This window comes from Mucor velutinosus, assembly GCF_035048745.1.
Source record: "Mucor velutinosus strain NIH1002 chromosome Unknown tig00000165, whole genome shotgun sequence".
Lineage (NCBI taxonomy): Eukaryota > Fungi > Mucoromycota > Mucoromycetes > Mucorales > Mucoraceae > Mucor > Mucor velutinosus.
In genome coordinates this window covers 1,936,837-1,954,047 of record NW_027041913.1, presented here as the reverse complement: position 1 = coordinate 1,954,047, position 17,211 = coordinate 1,936,837, and the positions used below count along the sequence as shown (strand labels likewise).

At 39.5% G+C, this 17,211-nt stretch overlaps 5 protein-coding genes across 5 annotated transcripts; 3 read left to right on the top strand and 2 right to left on the bottom strand.

Moving 5' to 3' along the window:
* Nucleotides 1–814: 814 nt before the first annotated feature.
* On the bottom strand, nucleotides 815–1,798 carry ATC70_003611 (uncharacterized protein; the record flags this gene model as incomplete). Its single annotated transcript, XM_064822967.1, has 2 exons — nucleotides 815–1,203; nucleotides 1,270–1,798. The coding sequence occupies 2 exons, from the start codon at nucleotides 1,796–1,798 to the stop codon at nucleotides 815–817; spliced, it is 918 nt and encodes a 305-aa protein (XP_064679567.1).
* A 1,383-nt stretch (nucleotides 1,799–3,181) lies between these two features.
* On the top strand, nucleotides 3,182–3,883 carry ATC70_003610 (uncharacterized protein; the record flags this gene model as incomplete). The annotated part of the gene is made up of 1 exon (XM_064822966.1): nucleotides 3,182–3,883. One exon carries the CDS (start codon nucleotides 3,182–3,184, stop codon nucleotides 3,881–3,883), a length of 702 nt encoding a protein of 233 aa, XP_064679566.1.
* Nucleotides 3,884–4,318: 435 nt separating this feature from the next.
* Nucleotides 4,319–5,842, top strand: ATC70_003609 (uncharacterized protein; the record flags this gene model as incomplete). The annotated part of the gene is made up of 1 exon (XM_064822965.1): nucleotides 4,319–5,842. The coding sequence occupies one exon, from the start codon at nucleotides 4,319–4,321 to the stop codon at nucleotides 5,840–5,842; it is 1,524 nt and encodes a 507-aa protein (XP_064679565.1).
* A 54-nt stretch (nucleotides 5,843–5,896) lies between these two features.
* On the top strand, nucleotides 5,897–9,286 carry ATC70_003608 (uncharacterized protein; the record flags this gene model as incomplete). The annotated part of the gene is made up of 1 exon (XM_064822964.1): nucleotides 5,897–9,286. One exon carries the CDS (start codon nucleotides 5,897–5,899, stop codon nucleotides 9,284–9,286), a length of 3,390 nt encoding a protein of 1,129 aa, XP_064679564.1.
* Nucleotides 9,287–10,867: 1,581 nt separating this feature from the next.
* ATC70_003607 (uncharacterized protein) lies at nucleotides 10,868–16,258 on the bottom strand (the record flags this gene model as incomplete). The annotated part of the gene is made up of 2 exons (XM_064822963.1): nucleotides 10,868–15,675; nucleotides 15,742–16,258. The coding sequence occupies 2 exons, from the start codon at nucleotides 16,256–16,258 to the stop codon at nucleotides 10,868–10,870; spliced, it is 5,325 nt and encodes a 1,774-aa protein (XP_064679563.1).
* Nucleotides 16,259–17,211: the final 953 nt, after the last annotated feature.

The following is a 17,211-nucleotide window of genomic DNA, read 5'->3' as shown; positions in this document are numbered from 1 at the left end:
TACAGACTAAAATTCACGGAAAAAAAAGAATAAAAAAAAAACAGTAATGTCAACTTGATAAAGGTATATTTTATTATCAAACTGACAGGTGTAAAGTAAACTGAAGTCTCTCTACTGGCCAGGTAGATGATCCTTCTTATATACTATAACAATGGATAAAAGTTCTATTAATTAGATTCACAAATAAGTCAACTCAGATCAACTAATGTCTAATCATGCCAAAAGACAACTCCAGCAAGCTAATCATGATTTAGCTCTGTCTGGATGAATAATTAGACTCTCATCCGAAGTACCCTGATCTATCCTTTCCATAAGGATAATTAATATCGATCTAGTAGCATGTATCCGATAGGTACAGTCTTCTTAGTCTATATTAATAGTACATATCTGAGTGTATATCGCTAAGCATACATCTTTAGCATGTATCTGGATATATGGCATGTCTATAGCATATCGTATGCATGTCTATAGCATGTCTCATATATAGTACAAGTCTGTAGTACATAAAGTATCTGTAGCTAGTATCACGGATATAAGCATGTGTCTTATAGCGTGGATCATAAAGTGCACATCTGAAGCAACAAGCTCATATTGCATTAATCTTGGTGCCTATCCAGATATGGTAAACATCCGTAGTCAATGTCGGAATACAAGTATAAGTCTATAGTGCCATCCATGTCCGTGGTGCCATCTATAGCCTATATCTTATATAGTATGAATCTTATAGTACTAGCGTATCTGAAGTCCATATCTTCTCATGATCATAGTATAAATCGATATCGTACATCTAATCCAGTGTACATGCAGTTTATATCTAAATCTGGTAACTGGATGAACTGTCGGAATGCAGATCATAGTGGATGTATTCCACAGTGGGCACAAAGTACTTTAGAAACACCAACCAATCTACTCCTCGAGCTGTCCCTCCCTTGCTGAAGACATCCATGAAATCGCCTTCGAAGATGATCAAAGGTGATGTGCTTGCAAGTTGGTTCAAGCAAACGATGATCTTCTCTATTTGTCGCGGCTTCAAGCGAAGAATCGATTCCTTGTCCGTAAACATTTTCTTGATTCTTGGTCCCATGTTTTGTCCAAACAAATGAAATTCATCCAAGCCCACAAACGTTGGATCAATGAATGATGGCAGGTTTCGAAACAAAGAAGGCCTCTCGATACCAAGTTCTAGTGCACTGGATTTGTATTCTTCAATTGTTAGCAATCGTAGTGGTCAATCTTCATTATTAGCTGCTAATTGAAAAGAAATAACACCATTTTTGCTGATGCCAATGATCGTACAAAAACGGCAGCCTTGAAGCGACGTATGGGATGCGAGGAAATTAAGTTCGCTGACGCTGGGGATATCACCAAAGGATCCCATGAGGTGGACTTTGAGCGAGATACTTGTGGAGTTGTTTCTCTGCACTTGTAGTCCATCATGAGCCAATTTTTCCAATTCGCTGACAAGGTATTGAAGGTAACTGTCTAATCTCTTGGTGTTTGGGATAATGTCGAAATCAATCAGGAACTCAATTTTGTATCTGTAGGCAGAAGGAAGGTTCAAGATTTGTAGCATGACCAAGTTCAACTTTGCACCGCCTTTTTTGTGTGATTGGAATCTATCTACGTACAGGGACAGGCCAATGTCGTATCTATTGTCGAATAGATGCTTGTTGTTCACTAAATTTAGCATTGTATCGCCCTTGAACCTTGCTCTGATGGATGAATCCTCGTCATCAAGCACTCTGATGAAGTTTGGATTTTCGAACAATGTGGCAAGTTGTGGACCGATTGGTAGCATCTTGATGGTTCTTCTGGGGCTACCATCAATATCGAATCTCTTTTCAAAGCACACTGGACATTCGTCCCCATCCTCTGGTTGAAAGGCATAGCAATACCTGATGCACACATCGACTGTATAAGGTGCTGTTAAGCACAAAGAATAAAAGGATTATTATTTGTAGCTTATAAAAAATGTTCAATATTATAAAAACAAGAAAAGACTTATTTGAATAAGATCAGACACAAAAACTAAAAGATTTATTGATGAAGACAAGAGTTATTCTATTTATACTAAGTTCTGAATGCCAAAGTAGCAATTTATCTTGTACAACGCTTATCACATCTGGTGAACCTCAGTATTTAGATAGCTGAGATGCACTTCACTTATCATAGCTTGTCCATGTTGTTGCACAACACAGACATATCTACCCATCAAGAATACCTTAATCTTTATAGACAGTTGTAGCCCTTCTGGCACAACAGGTGCAAAAGAAGTGGCCCTTTTCCTAGCAGAGCTGGCCTTGAATGTTGAGACTATAGGCGTTGCAACTTATCATAGTAGATGTTAGCGCTTTGAAACAACCAACTTTGTTATGGTTACTTACAAGGATACGTTTGGTTGTGCCATTGAACAAGTCTTCGGATGCTTGAGTTTGTCAAGTTTTCTTCCCTGAAGATCTTGTGGATTTCAGTATTTTTAGCATCCAGTGGTGGTAATGCCTCGCAACTGTCAGACATCTGATTGTCACTATAGTTAGCGCCGAGTCCATCAGAGTCTCCAAAGTCATATCCGCCATCGCTACCAGGTTCACCATCGCTACCAGGTTCACCATCGCTGTTTTCTTGCTGACTATTTCTTTCAGTGTAAGATCCAGCCTGAGTATCATGTTCAGTTCTTGCTTTCTTTGATACTGATTAGTCTCCAGGTTGTGCAAGTCTACAGTTGTTGTGTCATTTGAAGAGTGCCAAAGTTTATGCTGTTTTTCATGTCTATTGCGAATTCTTCGGCAACACTGGGCACAAAAAAATGGCATCGTAAATAATATTAGAAATAAAGGTTAAACACAAATCTGTCTGGATTGTCTTTTATGCTCCTTATATTGCATGCGTTTCAATCTGTATGATTGAAACGCATGCAATATTGAACATAGAATACACTTTGATTGGTATTGAATAGCCATGTGAATATCTATAGTGAAATCTAATAGTTCACATTGCATGCGTTTCAATCTGCATGATTGAAACATCAATATCTGTGATAGCGGGTGCTATTAATTATTGGAAACATTACTAGACCAGTTTTTCTCTGTCTTTCATAGATTGTTACGCATTTATCGCAATTGATACAACCATCTCAAAGCACTGCTCTATTTTACACTTTACACTAATCACTTATTCAAAAATGGATCAAGCACAACAACTATTCTTACAAAGATTGGAGAACATTGAACAGGAGTTGTCCAATCTTAGCAAACAGGTCAAGGAATGTAATGACAACCAGACCGAAGTAAAAGCTATGCTGCAGCATATTGTTCAACAATCTACCTCTCCGAGCACGGCCAATGTTGCGAGACTAGATGGAGTGATATGCCGTCCAAGCAAAGCAGACAACAAACATCTGGAGGAGCTTTCTGTTGAGCTATGCATCAACGTCCTTGAGGAGCATCGATTAGGTGGGGAACACCTTGATGGCAAGAAGGTCTGGGAGCTTGTCAAAGATGCAGCATACAACCAGGCAAAGAAAGCTGATAGACAGTTCCCAAATATCACTTTCAGCAAGCTGGACAACAGGTTTCAAGCCTTGTTGATCAAGACCGTCATTAACGATGTAGCCAAAAAGGGCGTTGACATCTCTGGGTTCTTCAAAGATTGGTTGCCGCAGTTTGCTGTCTCCAAATCATTGTCTGGCATAATCGATTACAAATACAATGCCAGGCCAAGCAATGACACCGCAACTTACCAAACCCAATTCGATGAAGATGATCTGGTATTTTCTGAGGGATCCCAAGCGCAATCCGAAGAAGATTCTGTCGACGATGACGAAAATTCGATTGTAGACAAGATCAATTTTCATGTTTCTCGAAATACTGGATCACAAAAGTAAATGCTGCATAGAGAAAAGTACTCTTTGATACTTGTTGTGCCAGAAGGGCTACAACTGTCTATAAAGATTAAGGTATTCTTGATGGGTAGATATGTCTGTGTTGTGCAACAACATGGACAAGCTATGATAAGTGAAGTGCATCTCAGCTATCTAAATACTGAGGTTCACCAGATGTGATAAGCGTTGTACAAGATAAATTGCTACTTTGGCATTCAGAACTTAGTATAAATAGAATAACTCTTGTCTTTATCAATAAATCATTAGTTTTTGTGTCTGATCTTATTCAAATAAGTCTTTTCTTGTTTTTATAATATTGAACATTTTTTATAAGCTACAAATAATAATCCTTTTATTCTTTGTGCTTAACATTTTTTAAGATCGTGTAAATCAGAATCTTCCAGATTTTAACCTACCTATCTAATTTAAACCGAAAATATGACTATGAATGATTTTACTGTGTCTCCTGCAGAACAGAACAAGAGTTCAGATGTTCAAGCTGTTGGAAGCGAGCTTTCGTACGGAGGAGCTGTAGAGCGACTTCGTCAGGAGGTTCATGGGTTGATCGCTGAAGTTGCGAACAGTGGGGACAAGTCGGACGAAGAGGTCGACGCTTTGAAGGCTGCCCTGTCGAAGAAGTGCTCTAACTTGGAGGCTATAGAGAAAGCTCTCTCTATGGTCACACCTAACCAGAGTCCTTCCCAAGTAACAGTGGTTAGTCAAGGTGCGGCTAATAGTTCAACTGTACCTGATGATCTTCCTTTGTTCCAATGGTTTGGACGTGTCAAAGATGAAAAAAAGGAAGTTTTTGCCAACATTGAGGAGTGTTGTCGCCGGTTTTCCGATAAGTTGAGCAGTTGCACGCTTGATCTTGACGAACACTGGTATCGTTTGCTTCCTCCTTGTCTTCCCGGCGATCTTCGCAATTGGCTTGATGAGTTTGTGAAAGCATCTGGCTCCACTGTGTCTTGGGCTACCTTGAAGGGAGCTATCATCGGTCGTTTTGGTACACCAAAAGAACAGCTCAGATTCGAAAGAATTAGGGAGTTTCTTCGTTGTACTAAAGGAAACGAAGAATCCGTTGATGGTTTCGTAGAGCGGTTTAAGACGTTGAGAAATAGAGCTGACATCAGTGATAAGGGTGTCGTTGCGATGGTGTTTTTTGACGCTTTCCCCAAGGTTACCGCTAGGTTGCTAATGGTTGCTATGAGTCAGGCACCAGAATCGTCATTTTATGACATTGATTATGTGTCCTCTCTCGTGCGCAAGATGGATATGATGGCTATTGAGACGGGTCAAGAATCTTTGGGCTCTGTTTTTGATGGAAGAAAACGCGCTGCTGACATACCTGTTTCGAACGAAGCAAAGAAGTCTCGGTACGCACCTTCTTCTAGTGGAAACGCTTTTCAAAGTAGCTCTTCGTCGAGATCCAATGGTCCCTCGTCCAACTCTCCACGTTCTAGTGCTAATCGTTTTGGCAAAACATTTGCTGAACATGTTGCTGAAGGGACTTGCTCCAAATGTAACGGTCCTCGACCAAAGGGGCAGATGCATCACTGCAACACTGCTATTCGTACTGGTGGTGGTAACACCCATCAGGGCAATGGTGGTAAAAAAGTTTTGCGTGCCATGACTAAGAAACGTGGTGGCAAACATTCGATGGATGCTGCAATCCAAGCTGCTTTTCTCTCTGCTCGTGTTGATCGTGCGTTAGCTGAGAAAGGTGCTTCTTCCCCTGCTCTCTCCTCTGCTGAACAATCGGTGGATGATGTTGTCCTTGCTCCTTCTTCTGGTGGTAGTGACAATGTTGATGTTGACCAAGATGCTGTGATGAGTGAAGCTCATGGTATCTTTGAGGATACTGACCTGGTGAATCGTGCCCAGTCTATTCTTCTTGAAAAAGAGATGAGTAGCATGTCTGTGGACGACGATACGCTACAAAATATATTTGCTCAGCAATGAGGAACCTCTCTTGCTGGATTTGAGGCTAATGATGATGATGAGAGCTTTGTTCAAATGGCTCATGAAGTAACGACTGTGCCTAGAATAGGTGCGGTACGTTTGCACATTAGCTACAATAAATCAAATAAAAACCATTTGTTTGAAGTATTTCCATTCTATTCTGAGGAAAACGTACCTGTGTTGCTTGGTATGGATATTTTGTCCAAGCTTGGCATTGGTCTTACGGGCTTGGTGAGTCAACATGGCTTTCAATCAGGTCCTCGTGTACCAGACCCTATTGATGATGGTATTACTCCAAACGCACATCCTTTTGGTAGTGAGGAAGAGAGACAGCCGTTTCTACTTGCACTAAAGGGGTTATTAGAAGAGAATTCGCGCATTGATATGAAGAATACTCAGTGTAATCTGCCGGATTCGATTATTAAGCTTGATACTAAACCAGGTGCTGTCGCTTGGCGAGCTCAATATCCTTTGCCTGAAGCTTATCGTGATGCTGTTGCCAAACAAATTCAGATATGGCTTGATGAGGGTGTTGTTGAAAGATCTGCTAGTCATACACGTTTCAATCATCCATTGTTGGTTGTAAAGAAAAAGGACGCTGATGGTAATTACACAATGTCTAAGCCTAGAGTGGTGTGTGAAGTTCGTAAGCTGAATGCTATCTTGGAAGTGGATGACAAACAACAGTTACCTTTGATCTCTCATATCCATCAGAGCATTGGTACAAAAATGATTCATACTTGTCTCGATATCCATGCTTGCTTTACTAGCTTTGGTTTAGATCCAGAGCAAGCTCATAAAGTTTCATTTACTTGTCCCTTCACGAATATCCAATACACCCATAAAAAGGCTGCTTATGGAATTCGCCATGTCGGATCGGTGGTTGTACGCACATTGCAAACACTGCTCTCTGATTTGAATACAAGCTCTAGTTCTACTTCGTTTCCTACTGATGGTGATCACTCGGTTTCCTGCTATGTAGATGACATCTTATGCAGTAGTAATGGGAGCCTACAAGATCACTATGCGTTGGTTGCTGAGGTAATTCGTCGTTTAACCGATGCTAATTTGGTGCTCAATCCTGAGAAAGTCGTCTTCGCTCAGCGTAGTATTTATCTCTTGGGATGGAGTGTTATTAATGGTAAATTACTGCCTGACGGTAGAAAACTTACCAACATTGCAGATTGGCCGACTATTACCACTGGTCGTCAATTGGCATCTTTCTTGGGTTTAATGTCGTACTTTCGTGCTGCCATTCCATGTTATTCTCGTCTGACTCGAGATCTTGATAGCTTGAAACAGTACAAGGATCTAACAGATGTTTGGAATGAGTCTCATACAAAAGCGATTGCCGACTTGAAGGATGCACTTACGATGGCACTTGTGCTGTCACCTCCTGATTTTTCGATTCGATTTCACTTGGCTACTGATGCTAGTTTAACTGCTCTTGGCGCGGTTTTATATCAAGTGGTCAACGATGAGATTCGATATGTAGGTCTCGTATCTCGTAAATTGTCTGTTTCTGAGCGTAACTACAGTACTACGAAAAGGGAATTGCTAGGGATTTGCTATGCCTTGGTTAAGTTTCATCGTTTTCTGTATATGCGAGAGTTTACCTTACATACGGACCATAAGAGTCTGATCTACTTGAATACACAGGAAGTCCCCAATGCACTCATGCTTGGATGGTGGGAGACCATTTTTTCTTATACTTTCGATATTGTGCATTTGCCCGGTGTCCTTAACGTAATTCCTGATGCTTTATCTCGACTTTACGAAGATTCGGATGCTGATGCTTCAGCACGACATCTTCTGGGGGGCAGGTACTATGCTGATGGTGGTGAAAGTGTAAAGAGAAAGAAAAAGGGTTCCAAAAACAAACTCAAGGTTGTCACACCTTCGCCTCCAATGAAACGTACTTTGGTCAAGACAACTAAGGCGTTACGATCTAATTCTTTTAGCAACCATGCACGCACTGCGGTAAACGCTACTCTTATCAAAGATGGCACCACCACAGCTGTCTCGCAAAAGCAAAAGGAATTCATATTGCGTACGCTTAGGTTTGCTGACTATATCACTCCTCCTGCTAATGAAAGAGACAATATGATCATTGCTCAGCATCTGGTTGGACATTTTGGGATCAAACATGTTGAAACTGCAATTCATCATGAAGGGTTTCACTGGGTGAACATTCGGAAAGACATAGAAAGAATATTAGCTGATTGTGACGAGTGTAACAGGTACAATATCGCTAGAGAGGGATATCATCCTTTCCGTAGTGTCAATGCAGCCCAACCTTTGGATCATTGGTGCATGGATCTCGGTGATATGGGTGTTACTAGCTCTTTCGGCAGCAACTTTCTATTTGTCCTTACTGATTACTTTACGAGATTTACTGTGATAAGATGCATTCCAGACAAGAAGGCTACGACAATTGCCAGGGAAATGCTTCAAGTTTTCTCACTTTTTGGATGGCCAATCAAGTTGACTTCAGACAGAGGCCTGGAATGGATAAATGAGGTGGTCCGTGCTATGATGGACATCAGTGGGATAGACCATCGCCTGTCATTAGGGTACAATCCATTGGGTAACTCGGTTTCTGAGTCATTTATCAAAATATGTAAGTTAACGACTATCAAGTTGTTAAAAGGTAAGAGGGATCAATGGGAGCACTTCATTCCGTGGGTGAATTACTGCATCAATGTCAAGTATGCTCGGCTACATAAATCTCGTCCGTATACACTTTTGTTTAATCGTCAACCAAATGGTCTGGCTGATTACTCAAAGGTGGACTATTCCAAACGTTTGGAGAAAGCTGATAACAGACTCATTGACAAACGATACCGTTTTGTACAAGATGTTCTTATCCCGGCTATTTCTAAGCGTATTGTGGATACACAAAATGCTGATCATGCTAACTTTGCGAAGAAACATAAGGTCATTGCCGAACCCTATCCTATTGGTAGTAAAGTTATGATTAAAAATGTTCATCGTCAAAATAAGTTAGATGAACGGTATGAAGGACCTTATTTGATTCATAGTATAACCGATAAAGGTTCCTATGTGCTGGCTGACAAGACGGGTGCACTCCTTAGTCGAGATGTGCCTACCCATCATATCAAGTACCAAGTCGCTGCGAATCCTCAATCAATCACAATTGATGAATTCTCTGCAGAGCATTACGAAATTCAAGCTGTGATTGATCATAGAGGATCTCCTGGTAACTATGAGTATAAGGTAAAATGGAAAGGGTTCGATGATCCTAGTGAAGATACTTGGGAGCCTGTGAAAAACTTTGATTCGGCCAAACACATTGAGTTGTATTGGGCTCGAAGAGAAGGTGCAAAGGCTGCTGGTAAACGTAGGTTAGCTCCTCAAACAGTTAACTGGCGAACTACTACTACTCGCGAAATTGGTCAGAGTGGTAGATCAAACAGGTCTTAAATGGCTACTAGCATGATGGGATCAAGTCTTTTCCTTACATTTTTGTCCTATGAAAGGTTTTTACACAAGGTTTTTACTGACTGATCTCGGATGCAGTGTCATTTGGTAATTATTTATTGGAAAGTGCTTTATGTGCTATATTGTCATGATGTTTTGTAATCTGGGATTACGAAATGTCCACAAGAAGTACCTGAATCTGGGGGGGCAATGTTGTGCCAGAAGGGCTACAACTGTCTATAAAGATTAAGGTATTCTTGATGGGTAGATATGTCTGTGTTGTGCAACAACATGGACAAGCTATGATAAGTGAAGTGCATCTCAGCTATCTAAATACTGAGGTTCACCAGATGTGATAAGCGTTGTACAAGATAAATTGCTACTTTGGCATTCAGAACTTAGTATAAATAGAATAACTCTTGTCTTTATCAATAAATCATTAGTTTTTGTGTCTGATCTTATTCAAATAAGTCTTTTCTTGTTTTTATAATATTGAACATTTTTTATAAGCTACAAATAATAATCCTTTTATTCTTTGTGCTTAACAATACTAATCGTAATATTATAGAAGAATCAGCACGCAACATATGCCTCTAGTAGAACAAGTAATTAAGTTTTCATAGATATAGCGCAGTAACTCACGTTTCTTTTCCATTTTATAATGTGCACTATCACTATAGCCAATGCAGCCATTTTCAGTATCAAAAAATGAATCTGCATCAAACAAATCAAAGGCAAAGGAATAATATGAAAAGCATAGAAGAAATTCATCACCAGAAACGCAAGATTTGCAAAGACAGTAAGTTTCTCATCATCACCTGGAGTTAGCCATTTTATGCTGATATTCTCTCTATCTCTTAAATTGTAGAAACATAAAGGTAATCGTAAGGCATTGATATCATAGATGGGGCTACTTATCTTTGTGTATTAGGGACCCAACAATAAGAGAGTGCGCAAGTCGTAAGGAATTCTGATCTCTATGCTTATTCTGATTAGGCTATGATTTATCAGAAATAAATTATTTATAAAAAGAGTATGAAATTAATCAGGTAAAGAATATCGTTTATTACATTGGAAATAAGAGGGTTTATGTACTATTCGAATTGAGGGATTTGATGTGAGGATAAGGTATTAGATGGGTTGATTTGGGTGATAGGATAATAGATCCAATCTATTATCCTGAACATGCCATTATTCGGATCGTAACTGAATCCTGTTTCATGTCAAAGTTTATGATCTGATGTGATCTGTGCTTTAACTAATTGCTCATACGCATTTGGAGATCCGGTTTAGAAATGACACATCATTACCCCACACCAGCTTGGAGACCCTAAGTCGATAGCGAAACCATAAGATAGCACCTCTTGATCAGTGCTTGTGATGTAAGTGATAAACCGTGAAAAAAAAAGAAAAGAAAAAAGAAAAAATAAAGTGTATGTTCCTGAAGCATTGATATAAATTTGCTGCATGATGGAATCATTGATTCGCCAGTAAAAACCTCTATACATTGAAAACCAAATATGCCAATTGGAAAAATACCAATGTACTTTACAAGGGAAAAGGGCAGAATCTATTTACAAACATCTATAACGATGATGGTCGTCTGTTCTCAATCAACCGCGCATGTCTCTTTGTAGATCTCTCTTCACGCGTTGCAATCTTTCTTTTGTTGATTGATTTAGGTGCTCTTTGCTTCTTACCAGAGCTCTTTTCAGGTGCTCCTACTCTTGCCCAATATTGTTCAATAGGTTTCTTTGAATCAAACAACTCTGGGGTTTCCCATGAATCATAACTAGAATCGTAATCCTTCCAAGTAACGAGATATTGATAGTTAGGCGCTTTACCCTTATGTTTGAGGATAGCTTCAACTTCATAACGTTTATCAGCAGGTTCTGGAGGAGGTGGATTCTCGTTGATCAATTTAATGTGAGATGTAGGAACATCTCTTGATAAGAATGTATCGGTTTCATCTTTTAGAATGTAACTGCCATTCTTTGTATAACCATGAATATAGAACACGCCCTCGTATTTAGGGTCAGTTTTGCTGTTCTTGCTTTCTACATTCTTAATCATGACTGAAGCTCCTATGGGGAATGGGTTCTTTAGGATTTTATGCCGCTTCATAAAATAAGCATTGTCAGCTTTCTGTGTTTTGACAATCTGCTCCTTGATTGCAGGTACAAGAATCTTGTCAATTCTCTTGATCTTGTCTTTCAAGGCCTTGGCATTCAATGTTTGTTCTGGAAGACTTATTTCGACCTCAGAATAGTCTTTTAATTCATTAGGTAGTCTGGCAAACATGACGACAAAAGGTTTCATACCGTGTAACCTTGATTTATGTAAATTTAAGCTATAGGCTGTGCCATCAAGATATAAATCCCAATTTTCGGCACACCCATCCAGCATTTTAATGATGATCGCCTTTGAGCTTTTGACCGCGGCTTCACAAGCGCTGTTGCCTAAAGGGCACCACGGAAGTGAAAGCCTTTGCTCTATCTGTGCATTGGCAGCAATGCTCTCCAGTAATTGAGAACTAAACTCCTTACCATTATCATGAGAAAGGATTTTTGGGTAACCAAAAAGACTAAAAATAGAGACAATTTCTTTAGCAACTGTTGTTGCAGTTTTGTTTGGTAAAGCCCGTAACACAATGAATCTTGAGAATAAATCCATTGCTACCAAGATAAAGTTGTTACCCCTAGGAGTAGTAACATCAAATGTGCCTAGGTCAAAAACCCAATGATCTCCAACAGAATCCGCAGTATGATTCTTTGGTGGATGATATACATGTCTTCCTATGTTAAATACCCTGCATTTGCTACAGTTCTTGACATATCGTTCAATGTCTTTTCTGAGCCCCTTCCAATGCATTTGGTAATCCTCATGTATAACCTGCTCCATAGCAGTAATCCCATAGTGTCCTAATAGGTGAGATTTTTCTAATAGTTCTTGCTTTTGTGCCTCACTTTTAGGTACTTCATAAATATCCAAATGTGATGCATAAATGAACAATTCTCTATTGTCCTTGCTGTCAGAATTTGCAGTTTCTGTGAGTGCACTGCTTACTGTATTACTGTTTGTATTTTCCTTATTAACATTATTCTCCATGTCATTGATTTCGGTACCCTGAGTACTCTGATTGATAGGATGTAGAATAATGTCCTTTGATTTACTACCCTTCTTTTGCTTCTTAGCTTCGTGAAGGTTTTTATTATTTGTAGACTCGATTGGATCCAATGTCCGTTTAATAACAGTAGCTCTTCTAGCGAGAGAACCACACCCCTCCAGCTTCTTTGTCCCAGGTACAAAGATGCGAGAAAGTCGATCAGCTAGAATATTGTCCATACCCATACAATATGTGATATCAAAGTGAAATTCAAAAATTGTATCATAAAAGTTCTCGATCATGCGAGTAAGTTTCTCTTGAGAATGTAGGTACAATAGACCACGATTATCCAAGAATAAATGAAACTTTTCACCCCATAACCATTGGCGAAACTTATTGAAAGCATAAACTACTGCTAAAAGCTCGCGCTTGGATGATCCATAGCGTTGCTCACTAGCTGATAATTTACGGGCAATGAAGCCATTATAGTAAATACGCTTCTTGATAACTTGATATAGACAGGCACCAATGCCATAAGCACTAGCATCAGTGACAAGACAAAATGGATAGGCTAAATTAGGTGCTGAAATAATAGGGCTACTAACAAGCAATTGTTGAATGTTGGTCATGGCAATCGTATGATCCTCTGTCCATACCTTGTCAATATCTGGAGCATTTTTAATAGCATCCAATGGTGCGGTTAAGGTAGACAAACGAGGTAGATTGCCTCTAAAGTAATTAATCAATCCTAACCGAGATTGAAGTTCTTTACTATTAGCGACCTTTGGATCCCAATCCAAAACATTGCTTACTTTACGAGAATCAAGGGCCAACCCCTTCTCGGATAGGCAAAAGCCTAATATATTGATGCTACGCTGAGCAAAATGAGTCTTTGCATGATTTATCTTGAGATTAGCCTTTGTTAAACGATCAATAACTATTTTGACGTATTTTAAATATGTTTCCATGTCTGCTTCTGTGTGCACCGTGATATCGTCTATGAAATTGGTGGTGACAGAGCTTAGATCAGAGAACAAATTAGTCAGATGCCTTTGCACAAACGAGCTAATTGGTAATAATCCCATGGGGCAGTTCCTGAAGCTCCATTGCAGGCCAGTTGTTGGATCAATAAATGAAACATATTTGCGAGATGCGCTTTCTAGCCTAAAACTATGGAAACATTGTGAAAGATCCAACACCGAAAATATAGCGTGTTCTGACATCTTTCTATGTAATGTGCTAATCAAAGGTAGTGGGAATCGATCTGATTTGTCTGGATCTAATGCAGCATTGACAGCTCTGCAATCCACAACTACTCTATAAACACCAGGAGCATACTCACCAGTGCTAGTATTTTTACGTACACAAAATATAGGTGAATTGTATGGCGTTCCAGGTGGTGCTGGTTGAATGACACCATTCCTAATCCATGTGGCCATTTGTTCCTTAATAGCTGGTAAAAACTTTTCTTCCAGAGGCCATTGAGGTTTATACATTTTATTCTCATGATGTTTCAATATATGCAACTCTAGGGTACTACCTGGTATATTGCAATATGCTTTTGGATCAATGTTTTTGTTAGCCTTAATGTACGGTTCAATTTCTTTCGTGAAATGAGCTCTCTCTGCCTCTGTACCATAAGGAGAATCATTCGGAGTGTAGGGATTTGGATCAATTGCGGGAATCTCAGGGTTATTATCATCATCCCAATCCATAGCCATGTTGGAGATTGTAATACCAATTTGCATGATCAAATCCATACCAATTACTACATCAATGTCACTAAAGATATCAAAAATCTCCAATTTAGAGTAACATTGGCGAGAATTATATATAATCTTAATGTCCTCTTCTGTAGAACCAATTCTATCAATTACAGTGTCTTTTTTACAAGTTTTAATGGTGCCTTTAATGTCTTTATTTATTTTCACTTCTAATATTTTGGCTAACTTGGGGGAGATACAACTAAATGAGGAGCCTGTGTCCAGAAGAAAGTAGGTTCGTACCTTGATGTCGTTGTTCTCTAAAGTAATTGGCAAAATAACAGAGTTTTTGTTTAGTAAATTGCGAGGTGGTTCATTCATGTATTGATACTCACAATCTTTAATGTTCATGGCTGCGAAGGTCATGTTCTGCTCGTCGGATTCCGTATCCGTATCCATATTGTCATCAGAGTTGTAATCAGCCTGCTGATTGGGCACAGGGACGATCGTCTTTTTGACAACCTTGTTTCGAAATCTTGGTTGATTGTTTTTCATCTTGCAAACAGCTCTATGCGCTGGAGTCCATCCTGGTTCCTTGCAATCGTGACATATACGAGTGTTGACCTCACCAAACTTTCTTTGTGCAGCATCAATACGTTTTTTCATGTTGTCTGATGCCTTGCAGTCCTTGGTACGATGATTGTGGGCATTGGGATGGTAAATACATCGTTTGGTTGAGTGACTGGTGACCTTGGTGCCACTATTGTTAATTAAAATTGAGGCTGAGGATGTTACTGAGGTTGCTTTCTCTCGTTCTCTTTCCCACTTGTCCTTAAAGAGTGCGTTGTAAATAGCCGTGATCTTGTTGACCGCCAAATCCACAGTGATCTCCTCCTTGTCAGAATTGGTGTTGAGGGAGAACTTGGTGTAGTTCGCCAATTCCTCTGGAAGGGCCTTGATCAAGTAGCGAACGATACAATCCTCATCCTGGATTTCAGCCTGATTGCGCAATTGTTGGAACTTGTCAACAAATTGATTGAACGCCTCTCCCTGTTGATACACTAGTCGTTCCAGCTGCTCTCTTGCTTCATCTCTCATATCAATGCTTGATCGACCATACTTGTTGATGACTGCTGTACGGAATTTGGACCAAGTTAAGCGACCTTGTTTAGCAACCATGCTTGTATACCAACGAGCCATTCCAGTTGACAATTTGGCTGGCACAATTCTTTCCCAATTGTCATGGATTGATAGACGATGAGCTTGCAAAACCAGTTCGAAATGATCAAGACAATCATTTGGTGTTGCGAATACAGCCCTACGCTTGTTGAAGAAGTGTCCACGCCATTGGAAGTAGGGTGTTTCATTTGGTACCAAGGTACTCTCTGTCTTGCCAAATACCAGTTCATAGGTGCGTTCAGCCATCTCAAGTTGATTGCGCAAGACACCAAGATTTGCAGGTATGATTGATCCTTGTGGGCATCCAATGCTTTGAATAGTTGTTTTGAATACCATCAGCCTCAGCCGTTCAATTTCATTCATCAAGGTCAATCTTTCATCACTTGAGATTGGGGTGGCAAATCCTATATCCACATGATTGGTAAGTACATCATTATTCCCTCTACTAACATTTTCAATATTGTAGTTACCTTGAGGTACTGGAATATGATAAAAGGTGGCAGATGCATTGTCAACGTTCGCATCACCTACAGAAGCAGCAGTATTCCCATGAATGTTACTACTAGCCCTGACACTGCTTGCTTGACTCCCATGAACCTCAGCAAGTACAGCAAAATTACCAGATGCATCACCATTGGTAGCATCGGTTGAAACAGACGTTCTAGGTATATCCCCATGGATATTACCAACGCTGGAAGAACTAGCAGATGAATCACCATTGATTGCATCTTGACTAGTAGTGACGATAGGATCATCAATCTCCATCAGAGTGGCAGCAGCTGAGCCTTGAGCATCAGTACCAACAGGAGCAGCAGAAACAACCAGATTGGCAGCAGTGAGAGCTTGATCAGTGGACGTTGGACCAGCAGTGAGAGCTTTATCAGTGGACGTTGGACCAGCAGTGGCAACAGTAGCCTCACCAGTAGTAGCAGTTACACCAGAAGCTTCTTGATTGATGACCTTATGGTTGGATTTCTTGGGTGACATAGTAAGTAAGACTTGACAGCAATAAGAGATCCAGAGTAGATAGAGTTGTAATAAACGAGATTTGTTGAATACAGATTAAAAAATGATTTATCAGAAATAAATTATTTATAAAAAGAGTATGAAATTAATCAGGTAAAGAATATCGTTTATTACATTGGAAATAAGAGGGTTTATGTACTATTCGAATTGAGGGATTTGATGTGAGGATAAGGTATTAGATGGGTTGATTTGGGTGATAGGATAATAGATCCAATCTATTATCCTGAACATGCCATTATTCGGATCGTAACTGAATCCTGTTTCATGTCAAAGTTTATGATCTGATGTGATCTGTGCTTTAACTAATTGCTCATACGCATTTGGAGATCCGGTTTAGAAATGACACATCAGGCTACGCTTTGTTGTTACTGCCCGTAATGTAATATCATCATGTTTCTCTGTAGTAGTAGCGCAATTATTATATGTCAAGAAATAAACAATGGTTTCTATTATAATAGCACTAAATGCTATTATATTTCTGATTTATTTTTTTACGAATATTTTGCAAACCACCCTAAACTACATGAATTTTTCTGAATTTCCCAGAATGAATTTCTCTGAATTTTTCTGAATTAAGTGAGCACTTTTCCGAATTTCTCTGAATGCCATTCAGAAAAATTTCCTCAAATTTTTCGTAAAGTGGTAGTTTTCCGAAAAATGGATTCAGAAATATTCAGCAATATTCAGATCTTTTTGAGTCACAGTGAAAGCTACTATTGAAAGCCGTTATAACTGCAAGTGATTAAAAGTATTAGACTAATGGATTACATGTTGGCAAACGCTGTACTTAGTGAAAACTTGGTTATACCTTCCTTTATTAAGATTTTTCGGCAAAATGCCACAGGAGTGCTGCGTATTTCAACAAGTTTTGAGTAATGAGCTTCATATAGAAGCTTGTTAACTTCGAGCGGCTA